Source organism: Scatophagus argus, chromosome 8, assembly GCF_020382885.2.
Source record: "Scatophagus argus isolate fScaArg1 chromosome 8, fScaArg1.pri, whole genome shotgun sequence".
Lineage (NCBI taxonomy): Eukaryota > Metazoa > Chordata > Actinopteri > Scatophagidae > Scatophagus > Scatophagus argus.
The window spans coordinates 1,861,209-1,886,362 of record NC_058500.1 but is presented as its reverse complement, the minus strand read 5'-3'; the positions used below and the strand labels follow the sequence as shown (position 1 = coordinate 1,886,362).

Here is a 25,154-nt window from a genome sequence, read left to right as displayed (position 1 = left end):
AAATCATGTTCAGTGCTTCAGTACAACTGCTTAACTGTTTGTTTTTATTTTAAATACGAGACATGAGGAAGCGCCGAGACATGAGGTGAATCACCACGAGAATCAGATCCGCATGTGAGTGTGGGTGAAATCAAAGCTTTTAGCACAGGCAGAGAGCTGGCAGGTGCCTGTTTGCTGTGTGTGTGTGTAGGTGAAAGGTCGAAGGTGTGTGTGTGCAGGAGACTTCCTGTCTGAATGATGATCTCCTTCACCTATCTGGTACCTGTTGAAGGGGGAGCCCCTCACTCATTAATATGTATTGATGTCAGGTCTGAGGTCATTGACTCCCTCCTGCCCGTGTGGGACAACATGGAGGTGTGTTTGTGTTTGTGTGTGTGTGTCAACTTGACGTTACCTTTCTGATTTCTTTCAAGTCTGTTTCAACACAACAGTCACATGTGAGGCCTGAATCACAGACAGAAACGCCCGGTTTGAGGTTCTTGTGGTGTGAGTCACGACTTCAGAGAAAAGTAGTTTTTGCCCCTCACTTTCACTGAAAAGCAAAGTGTCAAAGCCATGAAAGAGACATGCTGTCGGCCATTTTACCGGTAGCAGATAATTCGGTTCTGATTAACTGTTCAGATGAGAGAGTTTTGTGTTGCTGACGTTGCCCTCCTGTCCATACTGGCCACGAAGATCCCTTTGACTGCAGGAGGCCAACGTCCACGGTCCTCACTGTACAGTTATTGGTTTCTGTGCCCACGTGGATCCGTGTGGTCTCTTCAGTGCAGTTTGCTTGTGGTGAAAGCGTGTTGGTGTACGTCCAAACGTGCATGTTTATACACCACATGCACCTCACACACGTGCTGGTTATCTGAGCTTGCGATCACGAGCAAGCAGAAATACATTAAAACCCCTAAGGTGTAAGAAGACGTCTCCACCGCTCCTTCAATACAAACTTATCATAACATCCATCTTGTCTTATGTCTCACGATGAGACGGTTAATCAGGCTTTTGTGGAGTCTGTGCCAGTGTGCCAAGACTCTGTGTCTGCTGGGTCCAACTGATCTGACAACCTGTTTGGCAGCTAACCAAGCATCGCGCAGAAGCTCATTAATTTGATCTTTCAGTAGCTGAATGTTGTGATCACATAACATTGTTATTCTGAGAAACCACCACCCAAAAATAAAACTCATGTCTGGAAGGCTTTTGTTTTGATTGTGTTTCTTGCTCTTGGTTCATCTCATTTACTTTATGGAGGAGCTAACATGTCAAGAACGTCTCCAATCGGATTAAATCCAGTGTAATAAGTTTGATGAACCAGTACACAAGTGTGGGTTTGGACTGAATTACTCAACATAAAGTTGTTCCTATTTGTCTCGTCACTCTGCTTTTGTATGTTTTCTCCGTTATGTTTGTATATGTGTGTGTGTGTTTTTAAACGGTTCTGTTTGTGTGTGTCATCATGCGATTTGTGTTTCTCTGATGAGAGTAAATCTCAAACTGTCACTCTGAGGTCTGCAGGTCTCTCTGCACAGGCTTGTTTGACAAACACGTTGACCTGCCACCTCATTGAAATTTAAACCACACACACACACACACACACACACGCCGACAGGCCTGTGTTTCTGTTTACTCCAGGTTTGCATGGGCTTGTCAGATCGTCTCTCATGGAGAACGGCAGCGTCGTCCTCTCCCGTCCAACTCTTTCTCTTTCTTTCCCTCTGTCTAATACGTTTGTCTTCTTTTGCTCCAAAAGCTGCGACGATTCGTCAGAAGGAAACCTGGGAGGTGTTTCATATGCGCCTGGTGTCTGATAAAGTTGCTCTGACGCGCTGAGGGCCAGTTAACGTGGATGTTAGCGAGGGCTCATTTCTCTGGATATTTTACACACATTTTTAAAAGCGCATTTTGGGTTAGTTTGATTGTGGCTGCTTCAAGGATGAACTGGGCCAAAAGGTCATCCTGATTCTGTCTCTCAAATACACGTTTCAGGTCAGACTTTTGATTTCTCACTTCCTGCTGTCCCGTGTCTCTTGTCTCTCTCCACTCGTCTGTCTCTCCATCCACGTTCTTGGCTGGACGTGAATTCTCTTCCTCATCCCGTCTTTATCGTCTCCTGTGAAGGCTTTGGTTCTGTGGACTACTGCTCCCGAGACGACGCTGTGATGTTTTTGGCTTTTTGTAACTCGAGCTCCTGAAGTAAACATGTTGACTTCCTGACTGGTTTGTGTCTCGCCCAGGTTTGAAAAGGAGTCAGGACAGAACCTGGACCAGTCGACCGCGACAGCCATGCCTTCCAACAAATACTCTGCTGCCATCATGGAGGAGAGCAACAACATGACGGCCACTGTGAGTCGCTCTCACACACACACACACACACACACACACACACAGAGCCAGCTGTAGTTTCAAAGAGCGTGTGTATCAATGCCAAGGCAGATGCCCGGACAAGAGAGCCAGCATGTTACACGAGTCTAATTGAGAATGCATGTTGGCTGTGAGAGCGTGCATGCATGTGTCACACACACACACACACACACACACACACAGAGTGCAGCTGCATAATGTGGGACAGCTAGAAGGATGGGGGCAGCAAAGGAGAGAGGGAGGAAGTAGGAGCAGAGGGGAGTAAATGGACAAAGGAAGGAAGAAAGGAGTCAAGAAAAGGAGGATTCATGGAAGGACACTAGCTTCTTTATATCCACTCATACACACACACACACACACACACACGGATACACACATGTTTCCTGACTCCCTCACTGTTTCACAATCTGTGCACACACTTTGTTTCACATGTACCCACACACACGCACACTTTCACTCTCACACTTCAGTAACTTGCACACACACACACACACACACACACACTTAATGGGGCTCCTGTCGTCCGTTATCACTTCTTCCTCTTTCTCGGTCTCATATATCTCTCCGTCTGAGAGGGACACTTCCTTCCCTCCGCCATCTGCTTTTCTCCCTCGTCATGTCTCTTTTGTCCTTTCGCCGTCTCCTCTTTCTCCTGCTCTTTCGGCTTCCCGCTCTCTGCATCTGTCTTCGTTTTCTCCTTACCGTCGCCGCTTTAATCCCCCTCTTCTGTTTATTGTTTGCGTGTTAGCCTGCATAGCTGCCGTCCTATCACGTGTGACGTGAGGTCTGGAGTCCGGAGGCGTTCGCTTCATGTTCAGACAGCGGGCTTGTGATGACTTACTGCTTTTCACAAAGTATTTTCAAGTTTTCGCTTAAAGCGGCACACTGGCGTGATGGGTGGTTTTCTCCCGAACACTTCCTGTGTCAGGATCGTTTCCTCTGCCTGTTAAGCTGACAGGTGGGGGAGTGGTTTACCACAGAAGACTGGCAAGGATTTGGCAAGGACGCTGGTCCCTTGTTTGTTTGAACCCCTCGACCACCAAAACTCACACTTTATACCGAATTACCTCACTTTTTTCCCTTTTTGACATTCGTATCTCAAATGACACGAGCAAGGCTTCGTGCAGACTAAATGCTGTAACCCGGGTGTGTTATTTATGCTCCAGGCAGCCGTACACTTCATCCTCTGATAAAGATTATGAGATATGATTGAAAGCTCTGAAGGAAACTTTTGGAATATTGTTTTCTTAATTCAAACAAACACTTTGTTGCATTCAGCCTTTGTACATCAACAATGTTGTATGTGACTTATTATTATAGATTTGCAGAACAAACCTGGTGTTATACCATCTTGGCACTGGATTCACAGTGAGAAGCTACGAAAAGCCTTCCATTAAAGTGAATTACTCTGGATGTTATTCCCATGTAATGCATAACAACACCCTTAATCTTATTTTATCAAAGATGATTCAGAAGAAGATCTTGAAAAGCCTCTTTCTGGTTTGGTGTCTGTCCAAACAGAAGCAACATTTAAGAAAATTGTTGGTCTGAACTGAAGTTTGGAATTGCAGGAAGGTGTTTCGCCTCGGGGTGGTTTGAGGCCGGACATAAACTCAGGCCTGAGTTAGTCAGGCGAACATCAGAGCCGCAGAGGGAAGCATTTTTAGCCCGAGCAGCAGAGAGAGAAGACAGTAAGCTGTGGCCTGTCTGTGCTGCGATAAAAGTAAATAAAAGTTTGGTTTGGAAGGGAATGAAATCTGATGATTGACTTGACGTGAACTTTACTGTCCCACAAAGACACTTTGTGGGACAGGAGTCATGCGAATGCTCGTCCGTCTGCTGTGAGCCGGACTCAGATGCACAAAGTGTTCTTCTGCTCTGAGGAGTGTGCAATAAATACTGATGAAGATAAACTGCTCCGTAGCGCTACGAGAGGTCAGAAACGCTGCGGTTTGCCTTTAAGTTGACTGGCTGTCAGACTTTGAGTCCCGTAGCTGCAAAACATCTTAAGCCTCTGTAGTTTGGACTTGCAGCATCACGGGCGCATTGTGGCGCCTTTTATGGCACAGTTATTTATTGACAAAAGCTAACAACTGTGAGGGCCTTAAACCCCCGCAGGTGACGCGTTTTGGAACAGTCCTGTTCAAACGTCAGTTCATTTAGGCTGTGCTAAGATGTTTTGACAGGACTGTCAGAGCGCCGCAGGCAGGCTGGTGCTCACTGTGGAATGTGTGTGTGTGTGTGTGTGTGTGTGTGACGTAGGCTGCTGAAATCAGCACAGTGCAGGGATTTACACACAAACACACACACACACACACACACACAGAGTCATATGTGGAGTGGAGGAAGCTGGATAGACTCACACCCCACACACTTGCAGTGGTAGCAGTGGTAATAGAAATAGTAGTAGTTGTAGTATTTGTACTATGAAAGAGCGAAGGGGAAGGCAGGGGGTTGGGTGGAGGATCATTTGTGCTTCATCGGGCATGTTCATGTCTGCCAGCAGCAGAGAGAAGGAGCAGGACGAGGAGTGATGGATATCCAGGATGGCAGCTTAATGGAGTATAATGACGATGGTAAAGGTCCACGCAGCGACCTGGCCAACATCAAATCCCATTTTCTGTTCACAGCTGAAACTCAAATGAGCGATTAAACATTTCACGTAACGCTTTCGAAGGATTTAACTGACGCTCTCATGCTGGCAAAACCCGAGTGAGGAGGGGAGGCCATGAAGCAAACTCATTTCAGCAGGTTTCTGTTTTCAGCTTCTGCTCACATCTGCTCCTGTCCTCCATGCACTTACAGGAGGTTTCCCCCCCTCGTCTTTTACAAAAGACCACCTGGCCTGGTTTTGTCTGGACAGAGAGAGGGAGAGAGAGAGGGAGAGAGCAAGCGAGGAAGAGAAAGTCAAAATGAAATGAGCTGAAAAGAGGAAATTAGAGAGGATGGGTGGCCGGAGAGCTGAAGAGGACTCCACAATAAAACTCAATTTGTTTACATCAGTCAAGTTGGAGGAAAATAAAATAAAGCTTTCAGTGATTTTTTTTTAAATGTTCCTTTGCTAAGAACGTTGAGCATTGAGGGAAAGCTGCTGTGTGTCATTTTAAGATAAGTCATTCAGTGAATGAATGAAAACACTGTGAGCGATGATGAAGGTTTGTATTGAATTTAGTCAGACTGAACAAATTATCAAAGCAACCAAAATTAGCTGCTCTGAAGTGGAAGCTTGTTTAGAGTTATGTTATTTTGGCTCCTGTTAGCGTACATCATGCTCACATTTTTTACATTATATTATAACTTATCCTTTGTTGGTGTTGAGCGGGTTAGTTGCATAATATCCAAGTCCCACAGGTGTCCTTGGACATTATCTGTCCCACATTGTCTTGCAAAAGCGGACCTCTGGACATCAGCAGGGAATCCCTCAGGCAGCGGACTCGATGTCAGAAGTCTTGTGGTTTCACTCAGCAGCAGCCAGGTGTGAATGTGTGTAACTACGTGAAACAGGAAGCAGCTGAAATGAGCCCCGCGGCCAGCATGTCTGGTCGAATCTTATGTTGTAATGTGGTAGTCAGCGTGACAGGAGTGAGCCAGCTGTGGTCCTTCTCTCAGGACAGTGAAGTGTCACAGAGGAGATTTTGGAGGTCTCCGTTTGTCCCTTTTCATTTTTCACACTTCCTTCAGGGGGAGAATCAACATCTTGTTTTCTACAACATGTTCAGCTGTGACTGAAAAACATCCACAGTTATAAGAAACAAATGAATTGTGTAACCTTTCAAATCCAAATAAACTGAATGAACTGAAGTTGAATCCCTGCCTTCCATTCACACCAGACTTGGACGCTGCAGCTCCAGCCCGTCTGGACAGATGGACAGAGGTTTACTTTACACAGTAGTTAAGATTCAGTGTTCACATCTGCGATTGCTCTTACAGCAGCTGTTCCCTCTCTCACTCGTTCCTCCTGTAAACCAGACTGCTCGCTCTGCAGTCGCTCCCCACCTTGGTTCACCTCCAGAACCCCCCTCCAGTCTGTCTCCGCCCTGCTGCCTCCATGAAATGTGACAGGGAGACACAGTTTCACTTAGCGTTCGGTGTTATTTTTTTTGTTTGCTTTGCACGTGTCTCAGGCTTGTAGTAACTGAGAAGTTGCTGGCCTGTTCATTGAGGCGTCCAACTCAGGTCACATACAGTTGCTAACTGGAGTTGAATACTCAGCCATAATGCAACAGGCTCTTAATGCTGCGTGTTCTTATCTGTCTATCTTAAAAATAAAATAAAATTGAATCAATGTGATGGGCAGACGTTTGAGAATATAATCTACTGAGTTGTAAAAATATTAATGGTGAAGTTTCTAGTAGCAGCATGTTTGCTCTGTTAGTGGTTGGTCAGTCAGTGGAGCCCATCTGATAAACTGACAGAGATGATCTGGAAAGAGCTGAAACAAACTTAAAGGTGCAATTTATATGAATTTTAGTTTAAAACATTCAAGAATGAACAAATGTCATCAGCGGAAACAGCGACAGTGTCCGTGTTGCAGAGATGTCTCCTGAAGCTAACATGCTAACCAGCTAACCACTTCCCATCCCGTCTGTAGTACCACTTTGTACCACTAGTAGTGCTGGTCTGATTGTTTGCCTCTGGCCTCTGGAGGTGACTGTTGCCTGACCAATTGCGCTACTGCCCTCCTCTAGCAGCTCCTGCTGGTTTCCCAATCCCAGGGGACAGGCCACCTGGGACTATTGTCTCCAAACACTAAGACTCGTCCAGTCCTCTGAGCTCCCAGTCCAGGCAGAGTCACCTAATTAGACTGCTAGCTGCAAGGCTAATCAGGCTAACCAGCTAGTGGCAGCTGCAGTTAGTGCTTACACTGATGATTTTCTGCCCGTTTGTTTGAATTACATACTGCACCTTTAAGGGATCCATATCAAAAATGTTGCCTGTCAGAAAAGTGAGTGAATATCAGCTAGAATATCTTGTGTAAACTCCACAATACTGAAACTGATCATGCTGCATGTGTCAGTCAGTCATGTTATTGGTCCCTTTATCTGTCTGACACTTTGATCCAGTATAACTGCTTGCCGGATTGCTGTGAATTTGGCTATAGGTATTTCTGGTCCTCCTGAGATGATCCATAACGACTCCCTCACCTTTCATCTCGAGCAGCCATCGGGCCAGATTTTCCCCTTGGCCAACTTTTTGTTTCACGTCAGGGTACATCAGCTTACAGACTGCCGTTGCAATTTTAATGTCGCAGAAATGTTCACGGTCTGTGGGACGCCATTCCTGGTGTTTTCGGTGACCCCGCTGACCTTCTTCTCTCTGTCTCAGCCCCACTTTCTCTCCTCCGTCCTCTCGGCAGTTCTCGCTCAACCATCTTGAGTGCACACATGCATGCAGAGGTTCACTGAGTTCATCTCTTACAGAGGAAATTTGGCATTGCAACATCGCACACCACACGCATTCCCTGCTTTACGACGCTTAAGGATCACAAGCAGCCTCAGATCTGCGTGGCTGCGATCTGCCTTAAAAAGTCAGCACAAAGTCTGCTGCACAGCTGCTCCTTCTCGCCTCCTGTCTCTCTGCTTTGTTCAATCGCTTGTCTCTTTTACGGAGAATGACCGTTATTTGTCAGATAAAGACTAAAAACACGTTTCAGTCAGGAAAACCACGTGTTCGTCCACCACATCCACTCATTTAGCCTGTCGCATTGAGTGCTGTTTTGTAGCTGCTCGCTAACATACGTGAAGGATACTTGAAAGTATTTGAAAACCTTTCCGTGAGTTGCATTTGCAAGATTTAAAGGGGCACTTCACCCAAAATCGAAACTACACATTTTTCCCTCTTACCTGTAATGTTGTTTATCCGTCCAGACAGTTTTGGCATGAGTTGCAGTTTTGGAAATGTCAGCATGTGAGGATGTCTGCCCTCTCTTGAATATAATGGAACTGGACGGCAGCATAGAAAATTTACATAAAACAACCACATATTAATTTACCAGCAAGGTGATTTTTCAACAAACAAAAGGAATAATAATAATAATTAAATAATCTGAAGTTGCTCTTTCAGGTCCGCAGCCTGGTATGCAGTAACTAACAGGGTGTCTTTTATTGCCAGTCGTTTTCTTCTTCTCACATACTCACGTCTGCACACACCAATCAGCTGCAACTTTAAAACCGCCTGCTTAATATGTTGTAGGTCATATAAATGTGTTGCCATAACAGCTCTGACCTGTCAGGGAAATGGGGGTGTGTGTATTTGGTCTGCAGTGTCAGAGAACACCCACAGGATCGCCAGAACCCAACACTGCATTTCAAACAGGTAGTGAATGTAATTCACTTCGCCTGTCAGTGGTTTTCGTGTTGTGGCTGATTAGCGTGTATACGTTTGACATGTGCATACGCCCTTAAATACATGTTTGCAAATCCGCACAAATCTCCCAGGTGTTATCGATACCTGCTATGGACACGGCTGGCGGCTGACCTATGGGAGTGATGCAGGGAGAAACAGTAGTAAAAGCTTTCCTGCCCGGCTTCAGGCCCTGTGCTGAGCTCTCTTTACCTCACTGAGCCTTTTGGCAAATAGGGTGCTCTCTCTAGACAAATGACTCAGTGTGCACAGTGTGCTCAGTGTACTCACAGATTCCTCATCTGCCATATTGTTCTTGAATGGTTTCTACAGTGTTTGCCGTTGGATGTGCAGGCATGTCACCCCTGTGTCAACATGTTCAAAGATATTGTCTTATTTAGTCAGTGTCAGATTTTGGTAATTTTCTCACCTTTTCTGAGACATTTGCAAGAGCAAAGCAGGAATGTGTTTCTTTAATAACAATAACACCCTGAGGGAAGGAAGGTTTTAGCTCCATGTTGCAAAAGGTATTCATGCCTGGGAGCTTCTGGTTTTAAATAATTTGTCTTATCAACGGCCATGTTGTCATACCTTTTGTTTGGTCAACAGTAACCAAAAAAAGTCACGCTTCATTTTGTTTTCCAGTTGCTTGCAAGACGTAGCTTGAACTGAACGTTTGGCATCAGATGTCAAACATTCAGCTCTTGCACTTTGGGGATTAGAAGCTTTGGGATGCACTCTCAGCCGTGATTCAACGCCTTTCACACTTAGCTCAGTGTTAACCGTGTTGCGAATACTGTGTTATTACAGAATTACAGGAATATCATGTGACAGTTTAAGAGCAGACGTCTTCCCTGTGCAGCCAGAGGCACGGGAGTGTGCTTCTCTTGAATGCTGCAGACATCAGGTATAATGGACAGACTGGCAGACTTTATCTGAGGCTTTGGGGAATGTTGAGAGGTGATATCATCTCTGTCAGGTTCTGGATGTGCAGCCAGCACATCAGACGCACTGCCATCAACCTCATCTCTGTGTGGGCTGGCAGGGAAAGGCTGTGTGCAGCGCTTCCTGTTTGTCTCTGAGTCAGGTCTGAGTTCGTCTCACGTGGCCACACCGTCCCCACTTTGTTTTAAATGCTGTGTCAGCGCTGGGAAAAAGGTCTGAGTGAACCATCGTCATTCTGCCACACGGGGGAAATGCTCTGACCTCTTTGTATTTCTTTAACCCATCACTCTTGCACTAAGCCCAGGATGCGGCCCCTGCAAACTAGCATTGGTGGGAACGTGATTTGCTCAGTCCTGGAGTAAAAAATTACTAATGCAAGAGCTGCTAGCTTGTTTACGAGCAGGTTACAGTTTGGTTGTGGGTTACTGTTTCTGTTGTTGGTTTTGAAAACGGTATCACGCAGATAGCAGAAGGAGAGAAGAAGTTTTTTTTTTCTCAGGATGGCGAAGTGATGACCTGCCACACTTTGCATCTGGTTGAGTGGTGCTCATTACCTTTGTTAGAAGGGTTGGTTAGGTTTAGGCGTGAGGGATGAGATGAGCACTGAGTACAAATATGATCGATAATTCTTTCCTACAGAATCCTTTAGGTAAACATTATGACCGTTGACATAAAGATGGCCGACGCGTCTCCACTTCCTCCCACTGATGCGAACGCTGCACTTGAGCACTTGAACAAATATTAGCTTGATGTTTGTTCAAGCGTGATAAGAACTACCTGAAATGACAGAAACCATCTCTGGGAAAAATTTATCGGACGTGTAGTCTGAGTTTTTGGTTGTGACCCATGTGCCATCTGGCTTCACTTTAGTGGAGCTCTCATGTCGTCCATCTTTATATGCAGTCAGCGGTCGTGACCGGCAGCTTCAATTGTATCACCACATTAAATACAGTGACACTGTTCCTGTGGATTACAGGTCAGTCATTAGCACAGAAAATATCACAGAATCTGGAAGTTAAATCATTTAAGCTGCCAATTGATCTTCTATGAGATGCACGTTGGGTGGTCATCATCAAAAGCCCACTCTAAGTGTTTCTGTACGTGAGCTTGTACTTTGAACTTGCTGAAGTGGACATATCAGTCAGGTCAGGTCAGACGAGAGGAAATGACTTTCTCCCTCTGTGTCCTCAGGCGCCAGTGAACGGAGACACACCTCCAGCCGAGGGCCTATCAGAGAACGACAGTGGAGTGGAGCTGACCAATGAGAACAGCCCTCTGACTGCGGCTGAACCGCCTTCCCCCTTCAGCCCCAAGCAGAACGGAGATGCTGCCTCACCTCAAGGTAACACGACGTTTGTGCTGCGGAAAACTAGTTAAATAAAATTAAATACAATTTAAAAATGTTAAAAGTGGGTTTTTTTTAAATTTACAGTCAGTACAACTTTATTTTATAGGTCCTACAGTTTTCTGTAATTTACAAACTGTTTCCAGGGGCGTAGATAACATTTAGCACAGGTGGTGGTGCCCTCATGGAGTCTGAGTTTTGAAATGACCTGAGAAGGAAGTTTACCTTCGACATTTATCCATAAATGAACCCAGATGGGACTTAAAGAAGGGATATGATGCAGATTGTTTCTGGGTGTAGATTATTAAAGTTTGCATGTTTCAGTCACAAACAAACAAGTTCATGTTTCTCCACGAGATGAACGTTCCTGACGTCACAGGGAGGGCTTTGACACCGCATTACATTTTAACAGCTAAATAAGGTAGAAAATGTGAAATTGTTTGTTGCCTAATTGCTTGCAAGAGAGATCAACTGTCTTTTTGTTCTGTTTCTAATGTTGACATTTCCATTACTCTTATTAGGTTCAGACCTTCTTACCTTCTTCTTTTCTTTGCTTTTTTCCTGTGTTTGGAGTCACATAATCGCTGCAGTTCACACATTCATCTTTATAAAAATGACCCATCTTTTTTACAGTGTAATTAGAGAAAACAAAAACAGAACATCTGGTCATAGATAGATGTCAAATAAATGTAACTTAGCATTTGATGATCACTCTGTAATCTGGAACCAAAATGTTTCATACAGATTGAGAGTGAACAATCAGATTTAATGTTGGTTGTCAGTGGGTGATGCTCCATCAGGCCTGTAAAGCTGCCAGCTTCACACACACATCAGCTGACGAACTTTGCCTGCCACACAAATCCTCGTTTGTCTGTCCGAGGCCGAGTTAGAGAGGCCAAACGGCAGAGAAGAAGCGACCGTCCTGCTTCTTTCAGTCTGCCTTTTAAATATTGGGTTTCTCTTGTGCCATCTGTCTGACCTGCTGCTGCTCTCGCTCTGCTCCCAGATGATAACCAGTGCTCGAGGGGGAGCAGGAAGAGAACCAGGAAGAAGTCAGAGGAAGAGGAAAGTTCCTGGGACTCCTACGGCGAGGTATGGCCGCCCACGAACACACACACGCACACGCACACACACACACAGCGGAAGTGTGTGAATGCACGTTGAGCCAGTTTGTATTTTTATAACATGCCTTTTGCAGAACTGTAAACTCATCTGCCAGTTAAACAACAGAACTAGTAGAAAAGTTTCTTCTCGGCGTAACATTTTCAGTAGAGTGCAGTTCGGAGTACACAGCCATACTTTTGAGGTTGGTGCTTCGTGTGCTGTGGTTTGTGTTTGCTGCACTGAAGCAGAAACACGATATTTTAAGAATCTGAACATGAACTGTTTGCTTTGCACGAGGTTTGATGGGCATGTGTGTGTGTAGAGCATTGAGAGAAGTGTAAACTGTGTGTGTGTGTGTGTGTTTGCAGGTCAAGTCTACAGGCGTGTCTCAGTTGGGTTTGAGACAGACACCTCAGCCCAGAACCATCTTCCAAGCTGGTCTGACGCCGCACACACACAGCAAACCTCGCAGGCAAAACCGCAAACAGGACAGCACATTGCTGGTAAACACACACACACACACACAGACTAACTAACTCCTAATATGACGTCATGGGTTCACCATCAAAGTGATCTAATTCTCAGAGTTCTCCACCTGCCGCGTGTCAGCACATGCCAGGACAAATGCAGCTACTTTTGACCCTCCCGACTTACTGTAGCCGCTCTTGGCACCCACTTTTGCAGTGCAAAGGAAAAACAGACAGTTCAGTCAGTTCAGCCAGGTTTTCACTTCCCCACATCCTGGTGAGAGGGTAAGAGGAGTGATGAAGATGTGGTTTCATCCAAGCTGTAGAAACAGAGTGTCCTGTTGAACACATTTAAGGAATAAGAAGGATTCATCTGTTAGATTTTGTTTTTTTGTCCCGGTTTAATTTCTCTCTTTTTTCCGTTTCCTCTCCAGTTTTTTACTTATTCTTACTCATACCTCTCTGGTGATACCTCCTACCAAATGTCTTACAAATCATAAGGAATGTTCCTAATATTCTGCAAGAAAAAAACGAAAATCTGAATAGGACAAAATTTGTACCTCCATTCTTTCTCTTTGCTTTACGTGGATCTGGAAGCTGCTTCATGGTGACTAACAAAGTCATCTGTTACTGACCTCAGTCCTGCATAGGAACTTCATGTTTAAAGCACATAAAAGGTGAACTAAATATCACATCTCCCAAACTGATGAGCCGAGAGGGGAGAGATGAGGGCGTGAACTGCTCTGGGATCAGGCTGCAGAGACCAGCCGTCCTTCTTTTTTACTGGTTAAGTGAGGAAAACACACCTCCCCCTTGGGGGGTGGGCGGGTAATGACAGCTGAGCAGATGGAAATGCAGCATAATTATTGGTGGTGTCACACTATCCGGTCATTTCCTCTGACCTCAGTTCACTTCTAAACATTTCTCTCAGTCTAATAGACTCCTCTCCCTCTCCCGATCCCTCTCTCAGTGTGGCGGTGGTCCTCGAGGGGCCATGGGCGTGTCCGGCAGGGTCCCTGAGGCACCCCGTCTGGAGCTGATGGAGCAAGACTCCAAGGACTCAGCCCAGAGCAGCAGCACCTCATCCAGCTCTGAAATCCTGCCGGAGTACAATGTAAGTGTGTGTGTGTGTGTGTGTGTGAGAGAGAGAGAGAGAGACACTGACAATGAGTGTATATGCGTGGAGGAGGGAGAGGGTGGGAGGAGGAACCAGACTTCCATCCACTCATAGGGGCAAATAGACGACTTGGCAGAAGCCCAAAGACACGAGTGAAAAGAAACACAAACAGGACGCCTGCAGGTGCTGAACGTGTCTTGAAACGTCTGAGAGCTTCGCTAAAGTGTAAAAGCTGACTGTCTCACGCTGAATCTTGCTGAACCTGGATGATGATCTGTCACTGTGTCTGTTCTGATTCAGATTAAGAAGCAAACTGAGCTTTTCTAAACAGCCATGGAGGTTTGATGACTCTGAGCGCTTCAACGTTTAATCTGAAATCAAGCAGGGAGGGAAAGGGTTAAAGTCTCCCTTCGGTCAGAAATGTGTTTTTCGTCTTGTTCCCACAGTTGAATGTTTGAGCTTCACTGTGCAGGATGATGTCTGTGCTCAGTCTGTTCTCACATTCACCGCTCAAAGTGCAAAGTTTCTCCGAGTGAAGATCTGATTTTAAGGTCTGAGACAAGTTGTTTAGAAGCCAGTCGTGGTCCTGATGCGGAGCCCTGAGACTTTACGGCGAAGCAGCAGACGTCTGGTGTCCAGCAGGAAAGTTTATGAGATGAAAGATATTTACGTGCTCATATATCCTGAGGAGGAATCTGTGCCATTTTAAGGAGCTCCTGCAAAAGCCATGTCAGACACACACACATCATGTCTGCTTTAATATGTGTGTGTGTGCGGGGGAAGTCTAACAAAGAGAGAGTCAGACTGAATATTTCAAAAAGAGGAAGCGGAGGTTTGCCTCTGAAAGAAACACGAGTAACTCCCTGCACAGAGCACACAACCTCCTCCACCTGGCCTTGTGTTAGTGCAGGTGGCCACACACACACACACACACACACACACACACACACACGCACGCACACACACACACACACAGAGTCTGGCTCTGTTTGCTCTCTATCAACAGTTTCATTCAGGTCATGATGACCACCAGCCTGCATGGCAGGGCCTGTGTGTGTGTGTTCGCATGTGTTTTTTGTGTATATTAATCCACCTCGGCGTGTTTTTGTGTGTTGCCACTCGGGCCCGGCCGAACTCAGTCGAGCGTAGCTTCCTTCAGTGGAGTCAGACTCCATTACAAAGCCTAATGGGTTTTTCTCTCTTAAGGAGGATCACATAACCTGGGCTCAACCAGGATTTGTTTGCAAGCACAGAAATCCCATCGGCTCATAAACTGGCACTCATAACTTCCAGATGAATGAAAGACAGAAAGAAAAATGGGTCAGTTACGGGATTATCAGCGGCGCTCAGTGTTTTCTGCCCACAAAAAGACTCAAGTGCTGAGCTAACAGCAGCAGAGACAGAAACACCTGAACAAATGAGGAAGTCTGCATGTTTTCAGACAGGTGCAGACGATGTTTAAATACTCCTTAAAGGTCTGCACATTTCATCCCGATAAGATTAGGATATTTTTTGATCCGTGCGGGGAAAGTTCAGCCATTTGTTTTAAATGTGTTTTAATTTTAAGTTAATTTATTAATCTGTTCATAGAATAAATTACAGCGAGAGCTTCTCGTAAAATACATGGATGACTAAATTAATAAACAAAAGAATGTAAGGTTTCTAGAAGGCCACTTTTATCTCATTAGCACTACACTATTCCTCACCTTCTTCCTTAGCTTTGAGATGTTTCCTTCAAAACTTTCCTCTCCCATTTCCTCTGTCCTTTCTCTTTCCTACGTCTCTGTCCAAGATGAGAAGAAGACATGTCCCATCTATTGTCTTTATTCTCCATCATGTTTCTTCTGTCTACTGTTTCTTAAAACCTTTTTTCCGCTTTTGGATAACTCAAAGACAACATGGCAGACTTTTCGACATAACTTTCTCTGTTATCTTCATTTTTCTTCTGATATTTCCTCTAATCAAGCAGACGTTCCTGCCAAAGTGTCCAGTTTTCTCTCCTCAGTTGTCCACAACTGCAGTATCAGGGAAAGAAAAATGTCAAAGCAGTAACTTTATGTCTTTATCTTCTTCTCTACTCCCCAAACCTGTTCTTGACAAAATATCGGTTGGTTGAATCGAACTAGACAACAGCAAGTCTAAGATTGTGACCTTCACCTCTGCATGTTGCTTCTGTATTCTCCCTCATCCATCCAGGACAACAAGGGTTTTGGGATCGGAGAGCTGGTGTGGGGGAAGATCAAGGGCTTCTCCTGGTGGCCCGGCATCGTGGTGACGTGGCACGCCACTGGCAAACGGCAGGCCAGCCACGGCATGAGGTGGCTGCAGTGGTTTGGAGACGGCAAGTTCTCTGAGGTGAGGAGGGAGAACAGAAACAGCCCAGCTGAGGAGGACAGGAGATCATATAACGACCGTAGATCTTTGTTTGACGCCATGTTTTCCTCTTCAGGTTTCAGCAGACAAACTGGACTCCATCACTGCCTTCCCCAAGTTCTTCAGCCAGGCGTCCTACACCAAGCTGGCCTCCTACCGCAGAGCCATCTTCCAAGCACTGGAGGTAAACCTGAAAGCTGCTCCAGTGCGCATGTCTGCAGTGACACTCACTGTGTGCAGCGGCTAAATGTTGACATTCATGTAGGAACAATTCAGGAGGTCTTCAGATGCCTAACGCGTCAGAATCTGACAGAAAATTGGCAACCCACTGCTATGATAATTGAAGGAAAAGATGAAAACTCAGTGAGGGTGAACCACCGTCTTCAGTGCTACGAGCATCACATTTTTGTCTTCCAAATGACAGAGAAAACAGAAATCACACGAAAAGCCGTTACGACCGCCATGACTGCTGTGATGGAAGTCGTACTGAACGATGCTTGTAGTTGCTTGTATTAGGATGGATTAACACAATGACTGAAAGATATGAGTGTGGACATGTGTGCTGTGAAATGTGTGTGTGTGTGTGTGTGCATGTAGTAGTGTCTGTAAGGGATTCCTCCTCGCTATCTACTCAATCTCATCTTGTCAATAAAATAAGGTAAAGTCATGCAGACACACGACCGTTTTCCACAGTAAGACAAACGAATTAAAAAAACTAATTAGTCAGAGAGGCTCAAAGGGTAAAACTATATCAGAAATTCCAGATGTCCATGATGTAATTTTAACCATGCGATGTCAGGTTGAAACAGTGTGTGTGCTCAGCAGCAGCAGGTGAGCTTGAAAGGTACAAGTACAAACTTAACTGGTCACCCAAACGTGAACCTTCAGTCGTTGTCAGCCCACATGCCAATGGACAGTCAGGTGACATGTCTTATTCCACAAAACTTTTCTTGGGGTTTCACAGCAAGCCAACCCTAAAACAAACAAAAAATGGCTCCGTACAGTCTCTGGAAGCCCCAAGATCCCACATTGACCGGTTGTTTTGTTACACCCTTTTCGAAGCCAAAATCTTCTGTAGCTGCTAAGCGAAACGCGATCGAACGCTCGCTCATGCGCAGCCAGACAAACTCTGCATGCCTCAGGGTTTATCTGCCACCTGGAAGCTTGCGTCACATCTCGTCCGGCAGTGCATGCACACCTGTGAGAGCACTAAGGGCAGGCCCCTTTTACTGAGAGCCCTGATTGGTCAGCTCTGAGGGAACCAATGAGCGGCATGACCGCGCTGCACAGGTGGAAACCGGTCATGTTGTTGGCACCTGGAGAGAAAACAGGAGGAAAGAAAAACACACAGCTGGTACTTTGCTCCTGTTTGACAATCAGTCATTATAATATTCACTAAAGGAAAATAATGTAACACTGACAGAGGACAAAAGTTCTTTTATTATTGATACTTCTACATCTTGCTGATAATACTTGGGTACCTTTCCTGAAGTCAGATGGTAAATGCAGGACTTTGACTGGGTGAATGTGAATGTTTGTCCAACCTCTCAATGTTTAATTGGTTTGCTTTGCTTCGTCGAAAACTGACGCTTTGCTACTTCATCATCTTTTCCTCTCGCTTGCTCTCTCACACAGATGGCCAGTATCCGGGCGGAGAAGACGTTTTCACCCTGCGAGTCGGACAACCCCGAAGACCAGATCAAACCCATGCTGGACTGGGCCAATGGCGGCTTCCTGCCCAAAGGGGAGGAGGGACTCAAGCCGACACACACCACCAGTGAGCACACACTGTCCATCACTAACAAGCTGCTGTGCGCCCAAATTTCCCATTTAGCCTGGAAATAATCTGTTTCTGTGGGTCTCTGCAGGCCACCAGGTCCTCGATGTGTCCCTGCCAGACTATTTCCCCAGCGCAAAGCGGCCCAGAGTCAATATGTGTAAGAGCAAAGCCACCCCCGAGGAGTCCTACAGCAGAGGTAGAAAAAACAAACTGCAAAGCTTTAATTTTATCTTAAATTTAGCACATCGTTGTTTTGAGCTACCAGTCTGTGGCCCCGAGTTTTTGAGGGCCCACACAGGGGTCCCTTTTAATGTTTCACCGATCATTCCAGTATGCAAACATTTTCACAACATCTGGAATGAAGTGACTGGAGACCAACTGAGAGCTCGTTTCCCAGCGTTGGGTGCAGACAAAGTGGACTGGAGTCACCACGTTGTTGTTCATATAATACACACACTTCAATCATCCAAAGCTGGCTGAAAAAGGTTTTATCCTGCAAATCGTTTTTAACGCCATCCTTCTACTTCTCACAGAGCAAATGGTGAATGAAGTCCTGAAGAATAAAGGAAGTATAGAAGGTAAAGACACTTTCACATGGTGCGTCTCTGTGAGTTTAGTTCATAGTTCAGTCTTCACTGATGATGTTGATCGATTGTTTCGGCAGAGTTCTGTCTCTCTTGTGGAAAGATGAGAGCAGCAACCTTCCACCCGCTGTTTGAAGGAGGCCTGTGCCAAACATGCAAGGTAAAACAAACAAACAAACAAACAAACGATTTCATGACTGTATTTCCATGATCAGCCATTTGTCTCAGTGTCACACTCATGAAACCTTTCTACACCCACTAATGGGAATAATAACACTGACCGCCAAACCATTAAAAACCCTTGAATTTTGGTGTTTTCAAGTGCTTGAAATGGTAACTGTGTTACCTAATAATAATCGTTTTATGGCTCAGTCAGGTTATTTTGATGTCAGGTGTACTTACTGTGTGAAGCTTCTGGGAGGACTGACGATGTGTGTGTTTCTGTATTTTCATAAATAAATAAATGTGCGGACAAATGAAATGTCTTCCAGCACTGCGTTATATGTAGTGTCCCTGGAAACAGACATCTGAGTAACTGTTGTAACGATGATTTGTAATGTGTTTCTGTCTGTGTGATCAGGACGTGTACCTGGAGATGTCTTACATGTACGATGATGACGGTTACCAGTCGTACTGCACTGTTTGCTGTGGAGGTCGAGAGGTTCTGCTCTGCGGCAACGCCAACTGCTGCAGGTCCGACACTTAAAGGAACAGTACGCATTAATTACTCTTTCTGCACTGTTACCTGTCCATTCAGCTCCTGTTCACTCTCCCCTCCCCCTCCAGGTGTTTCTGTGTGGACTGCCTGGACATCTTGGTTAACCCCGGGGCGTCTAACAACGCTCGATTTATGGACCCGTGGCGATGTTACATGTGCCAGCCGCTGCTGCAGTATGGCGTCCTGAAACGACGGCATGACTGGAGCCTCAAGCTGCAGGAGTTCTTTGCCAACGACAATGGACAAGAGTTCGTGAGTCACTTCTTTTTTTTTTAAGTTGAAAAGGCATCCCCGCTGAGGTGTTGTGGTAATATTTCTGAGGCAGAAACTCACTTTTGCCTCCGTAAGAATGAGCTTCCTGCCTGAAATATGATTTCTGTTTATCCTCCAGGAGAAACCAAAGATTTACCCAGCAGTCCTTGCAGAGCAGAGACGACCAATCAGAGTCCTCTCCCTGTTTGACGGCATTGCCACTGGTGAGGACGTGTGTGTGTGTGTGTGTGGGTGTGTATGTGAGCATTGACATATACAAAGATGGCCAACGCTTCTCCACCTCCTCCTACTGCACAAAAAGCCAAAATATCCCACATATGCGCGCTACCATCTTGTTCTGGTGACATCATTTGGAGCCAGAGTCTGTGCTGTAGTGACCCCATCTGATCCAATCAGGAGCAGTGCTCAGCTTTAAATTATGTTGTTTTGTCCCCTTTTATAGCATCAAATAACTAATTAAAACCAACTGATCAGAAAAATGAACACACATCAGTGCGATAAGAACTACTTTAAATGACAGAGACCATCTTTGGGAAAAATTCAATTGACGTATATTTTGAGTTTTTAGTTTCGTGTTCAGGCTCACATCCCACCTGCTAACACGGAGGGAGGGGGGATTTATGAAATGTACTGCAGCCAGCCACCAGGGGGCGTCCAGATGTTTTGGCTTCACTCTGTGGAGCTCTCATGTTGTCCATCTGTACAGTGAATGAATGTGTCTTTACTGATGCATCTCAGCATGTGATTATACAAACCGTGTGTGTTTGCAGGCTACCTGGTTCTAAGGGACCTGGGTTTTAAGGTGGACCAGTATGTGGCGTCAGAGGTGTGTGAAGACTCCATCTCAGTGGGCGTTGTGAGACATGAAGGAAAGATCCAGTACGTCCATGATGTCAGAGACATCACAAAGAAAAATGTAAGAAATCTTGTTTGGGAAAATTTCAGTCTAAAGAGTTTGTTCCTTTGTTTCCTTGTTTGAGTGTCTAAAACACCAGCTTTCATTACATGAACTGAAATGAGTAAAAAATCTACTGCATATACTGCATCTGTTCAGCATGCTCAAGTGGATCAACACAGCGGAAGGTTGAAGCTTTTTCTGCTCCCCCAAAATAAACTTACATGAAGTATTTCATGTCTTTGGTTGACTGGGTTGTAATGAATTATTAAAGAGATAACAAAGTTACATCAGAAAGTTAATGTTAAATATAGTAAACCTGAGTTTTGCTTTGTGTAAAATCATTTGGCAACAGGATTAAGCACATCAGAAGTGTCATCATGAATTTATGATAAATTATGTTTTTTCTCTTTCTTGTTAAAGAACACTGATGTTGGTGGTGGGTTTGTATGTGAGAGTGTGAAAGAGGCCAAAGGGCGAGCAGATGTTAGTGTTAAATTAGTTGTCTTTTGCCTGGTTAAATGAACAAATTATATTCAGTTCAGTTCACTGATTCATCAGCCAACAGAAAATGGAACAGAAAATATTTCCAAGATCAAAAGTTAAAATTTTCACTTAAATGTGAATATTTGCAGGTTTTCTTTTTAGGATTGTCTTTACTGCACAGATAAGTTTACATATTATATTAAAATATATATAAAACAAAGGTTTTATCAGCCTGCAGTAGCTGTCACTCCCTCAGTCTAACACTTGGTGGTGCTGTTGTCTCCCCCAGCTTCAGGAATGGGGCCCGTTTGACCTGGTGATTGGAGGAAGTCCATGCAACGACCTGTCGATCGTCAACCCTGCCAGGAAAGGCCTCTATGGTAGGTACCTGCCAAAGGAAGTGATATCAGAGCTCTCAGCTCAGTTATTTGGCATATTTAAAGTTTGTTTTGCTAAATTACTCTTCGTTTAAAGGCATCATTGGGTTCAAGAGTTTGAGCAGTGAAGTGACACATGAAAGTCTATTGTCAACCATAATCATTTTAATTTCATTATTACGAGTTGAGGTGAATAATTTCAATCTAACATGATTGGCTAAAGGTGGATTCTGATGCTTTCCTACTGTGTGACACAATTATAAGTAAAATATTCAATTTCTGAGGTATAAAACAGTCAATCTTGATTGTATGGTGAATGTTGACTGTTTCATCTTCTGTTTCATCATCTCCTCATCTTTAAGATGTTATGTGTAGTGGCCACTTGGAGGTGTTTATGATCCTTAAGTCCATTAGGAAGAAAGGTTAAAGATGTTTTCTGACGGTGTTTTGTTGCTCCAGAAGGCACAGGGAGGTTGTTCTTCGAGTTTTACCGCCTGCTGAGCGAGGCCAAGCCCAAAGAAGGAGAGGACCGGCCGTTCTTCTGGATGTTCGAGAACGTGGTTGCCATGGGCGTCAATGACAAGAGGGACATCTCACGATTCCTGGAGGTAAGTTAGACCAGATGACATGGACCTTCAGTGTGCATGAAACGGGTTTAAAAAGACATTATTTACAACCTTTTTTAATGAAATCTTCACTGTAGCCACTAAGCTAATTTTCACTTTATGGTGAACTGTTCCTTTAAGTACTGTATATTGATGAGAATCAGTGATCACTGTTTGTCTTTGCGTGTTTATTTATTTTGAAGTGTAACCCTGTGATGATTGACGCCATCGAGGTCTCTGCTGCTCACCGTGCGCGATACTTCTGGGGAAACCTGCCAGGCATGAACAGGTTGGGCAAAGATGTTCAACTCAGAAACACGTTTGCTTCCTGGTTCATCAGATATTACAGCACATATATGCAGTTTATAAGACTAAATGTGGCTTTTCCTTCCTGTTTCAGGCCTCTGTGTGCCTCTGGGATGGACAAGCTGGAGCTGCAGGACTGTCTGGAGCACGGCAGAGTTGCAAAGGTTTGATATTAGCAGAATAAAGACACTTCTCAAGGCTTGCACTTGCAAAATGGCTTCTTGTTTGAACGGCTTATTTTTGGTTTTATAGTTTGGGAAGGTGCGTACCATCACTACCCGCTCCAACTCCATCAAACAAGGGAAGGATCAGCATTTCCCCGTTTTGATGAATGGGAAGGAGGACATCCTGTGGTGCACTGAGCTGGAAAGGTGAGCAGGAAACACACACACAAACCTTAAAGCTTTTAAAATCAAATATGAGCCATTTATTTTAAAGGAACTCTTTGAAATAGGCTGGTGCTGGTTGTGTGTTTCTTACCCTGTAGGATCTTCGGCTTCCCTGTCCACTACACAGACGTGTCTAACATGGGTCGCGGTGCCAGACAGAAACTCCTGGGCCGGTCCTGGAGCGTCCCCGTCATCAGGCATCTGTTCGCACCACTGAAAGACTACTTCGCCTGTGAATAGACACCACCTGGATACAAAAACACCAGCTTTTCTATGGTGATAACAGCTCTAATAAAAAGAGCTGCAACTTATTTTCTGTCAGGCCAGTTTCACTAAAAGTCAGTGGAGTTGGGAAATAGTGAAAGTAGCTGTTAGTTTGATCGTGGTGATAATGCACTGCAGCCTTAACAGACACTAACACAGAGATACACAAACACACCACGGCTGTGGTTTATCACCACCCCACAGTGTCGGAGAGAGAGGGAGGGTCAAAGGTCAGGTGGCAGATGAAAGTGCAGCCTGTCAGTATCACTGATCATCCATGACGGAGGCCAGCAGAACATTTGTCCTTTCAGTTTGCTCAAAAGGGGCAAAGGACGACTCTTCTGCTTTGTTTATTAACGTAAGTCCTGTGTGGTGATTTTAATAGGATTATTTTCTTTCACAAAGCCCTCTGAAGGCACTGTTTTTAAACTGACAACACTTAGAGGTTGTAGAAAACACAGAACAAAGTGGCATCAGCGGTACAGCTGTTTAAGTGGCTCTCCATCAAACTTTTTTAGGATGTTTAAAATATTTCACACATCCCTGTGTTGAGCTGACGATGAACATGTGTGACAAGGCAGCTGCTGATAACAGGCAAAACACTTTAAAGCTCATTTGAACCAAAGTCATAAGATGAGACAGCTGAAGTCCTGTTGTTCTACTAGCCTCAGTCCTGAATGTGTTTTCTCCCTAAAAAGTTTGTCTCATTGATCTGTGTGGTTTCCTGTCAAAACACAAAGATAATAAATATGAGCGGACGTACTGGATTATACTGAATGGTTGTTTTGTTAGTGTTCAATAGTGTCAGCTGACAGGTGCTGTAAAGGCCTTGTAGGAGCTCTTCAGTGCTAACAAATTAATCCAGTCTTTTATCTGGACAGTAGAGTAGAAGGTACCTCTTTTGATTCAAATGTTGAAAGAGTTTTCAAAAGACCAATGAAGGAACCCCTCTGGAGGGGAATACATTCATCGACAGAAGCTAGTGGGCCACATGCTAACCTGGAAATGAAACAGGATTTATGTTCAGAAAAGATCATTTTTGTTTTTTGTTACAAAGAAAGAAAGAACTATGATTTTACTTTTTTTGCTTTGAGATGAGCTCATATGAGCAAAATAGCTTACATAAAGAAATAAAAGCTATTAAAGATTATATAAAAGTTTTTGTATGGATAGTGTGAGATTTTTCCCTGATATACAGATACTTGAAACAAGTCAATGCAAAAACAGAGATATAGAGAGTGGGTTTTTGTCTGTTTGCCAAATATTCGAGACAGCAAAGAGCTAAAGAGCGATGGCATTCATCCTACTGTTTGGATTTTATCTCAAAAAATAATTTTAGTTTACTGTAATGGCTGGATGCCAGTGGCTCCCCATGTGGGTGATCCTGGATAAAAGAGGTTTTAATCCAGCAAAAAGTGAGCGTCACTGTGTCTAAAAAAGAAATGGTGGGAAACACTGGTGAATTTTTTTTTTTTTTAAATTAGCACTGACAAAATCTTGTTTAAAGGAGTCTTTCAGTTCCAGTTGCCATGAAAATCATCCCTGTAATGCTGGCTGATGCTTTGTTTCATGTGGTGAACATGGACAACGCGTCTCCACTTCCACTGTACAAAAGTGAAGCCAAAATATCCCTGATACGAGTGCTGCCATCTTATTCTGGTTGATGTCATCTGGAGCCAGAGTCTGTGCAGTAGTAATGGGGAGGTTGAGCCGCCATATTGAGTTTCCACCCACATACCCGTCTGACTCAAATTTCTCAGAAAAATGAACACTTGAACATCATCAGCGTAATAACAACTACTAAAAATGACAGAAACCAACAAAATTTATTTGACGTGTACTTTGCGTTTTTAGTTTTGAGTACTGCAGCCAGCCACCAGGGGACATGCAGGTGTTTTGGCTTCACTTTTGGGGAGCTCTCATCATATACAATCAATGGATACACACGCTTTGGGATACAGTATGTGTAAATAATAACTGTGATTACCCGCAAAGTGAGAAGGGTATGGATGTGTAGTGCAAATTCATTACCAGTAATGCAAATTTTTAACAACAGTAGTTTGCAAAAGAGTCTCCAGGTTATTAACATTTCTGAATTCTTGAAGAATTGGAAGAGTTCCTGTTGAAAATTACTTGTCATACTGTTTGCTTAAATGTACACCAGACAGCGGACATATTGGACTGATTTGAACAATGGACCAAAGTCACAAAAATCCCATGTAGTCATTTAAAATTTAGTACTGCATTTTAAATGTTGTTGGCTGTCACCGAATTGTATTAAATGGGCATTACCTCAGACAAAGGGGCAACTGGACATTACTCCTCCTGTAGGATCTCTGTTATGTGAATATATACTGTAGCTCTCCCATATGCCATGTATAAACAGCTTGTATTTTATTATTGGAACTTTTTTTATACAATGTTTTGTGTACTGT

The 25,154-nt window shown here is 44.4% G+C and overlaps 1 protein-coding gene across 5 annotated transcripts in view; it reads left to right on the top strand.

The window, feature by feature from the left end:
- Nucleotides 1-24,674, top strand: part of dnmt3bb.1 (DNA (cytosine-5-)-methyltransferase 3 beta, duplicate b.1) — a 28,510-nt gene extending 3,836 nt beyond the window's left edge. For 4 of the 5 annotated variants that reach the window (XM_046396778.1, XM_046396782.1, XM_046396780.1 and 1 more), the window contains exons 2-22: nucleotides 2,223-2,331; nucleotides 10,828-10,978; nucleotides 11,988-12,073; nucleotides 12,454-12,588; nucleotides 13,523-13,666; nucleotides 15,866-16,024; nucleotides 16,119-16,226; nucleotides 17,678-17,819; nucleotides 17,911-18,018; nucleotides 18,356-18,400; nucleotides 18,487-18,566; nucleotides 18,987-19,099; nucleotides 19,193-19,376; nucleotides 19,516-19,600; nucleotides 20,168-20,313; nucleotides 21,068-21,158; nucleotides 21,615-21,763; nucleotides 21,964-22,049; nucleotides 22,161-22,230; nucleotides 22,319-22,437; nucleotides 22,554-24,674. In XM_046396778.1, coding sequence (XP_046252734.1) covers nucleotides 2,223-2,331; nucleotides 10,828-10,978; nucleotides 11,988-12,073; nucleotides 12,454-12,588; nucleotides 13,523-13,666; nucleotides 15,866-16,024; nucleotides 16,119-16,226; nucleotides 17,678-17,819; nucleotides 17,911-18,018; nucleotides 18,356-18,400; nucleotides 18,487-18,566; nucleotides 18,987-19,099; nucleotides 19,193-19,376; nucleotides 19,516-19,600; nucleotides 20,168-20,313; nucleotides 21,068-21,158; nucleotides 21,615-21,763; nucleotides 21,964-22,049; nucleotides 22,161-22,230; nucleotides 22,319-22,437; nucleotides 22,554-22,695 — 2,452 coding nt within the window. In that variant the 3' untranslated portion in view covers nucleotides 22,696-24,674. The remainder of the gene's footprint in view (nucleotides 1-2,222; nucleotides 2,332-10,827; nucleotides 10,979-11,987; nucleotides 12,074-12,453; nucleotides 12,589-13,522; nucleotides 13,667-15,865; nucleotides 16,025-16,118; nucleotides 16,227-17,677; nucleotides 17,820-17,910; nucleotides 18,019-18,355; nucleotides 18,401-18,486; nucleotides 18,567-18,986; nucleotides 19,100-19,192; nucleotides 19,377-19,515; nucleotides 19,601-20,167; nucleotides 20,314-21,067; nucleotides 21,159-21,614; nucleotides 21,764-21,963; nucleotides 22,050-22,160; nucleotides 22,231-22,318; nucleotides 22,438-22,553) is intronic. The other variant, XM_046396779.1, reaches the window with a different exon arrangement.
- Nucleotides 24,675-25,154: the final 480 nt, after the last annotated feature.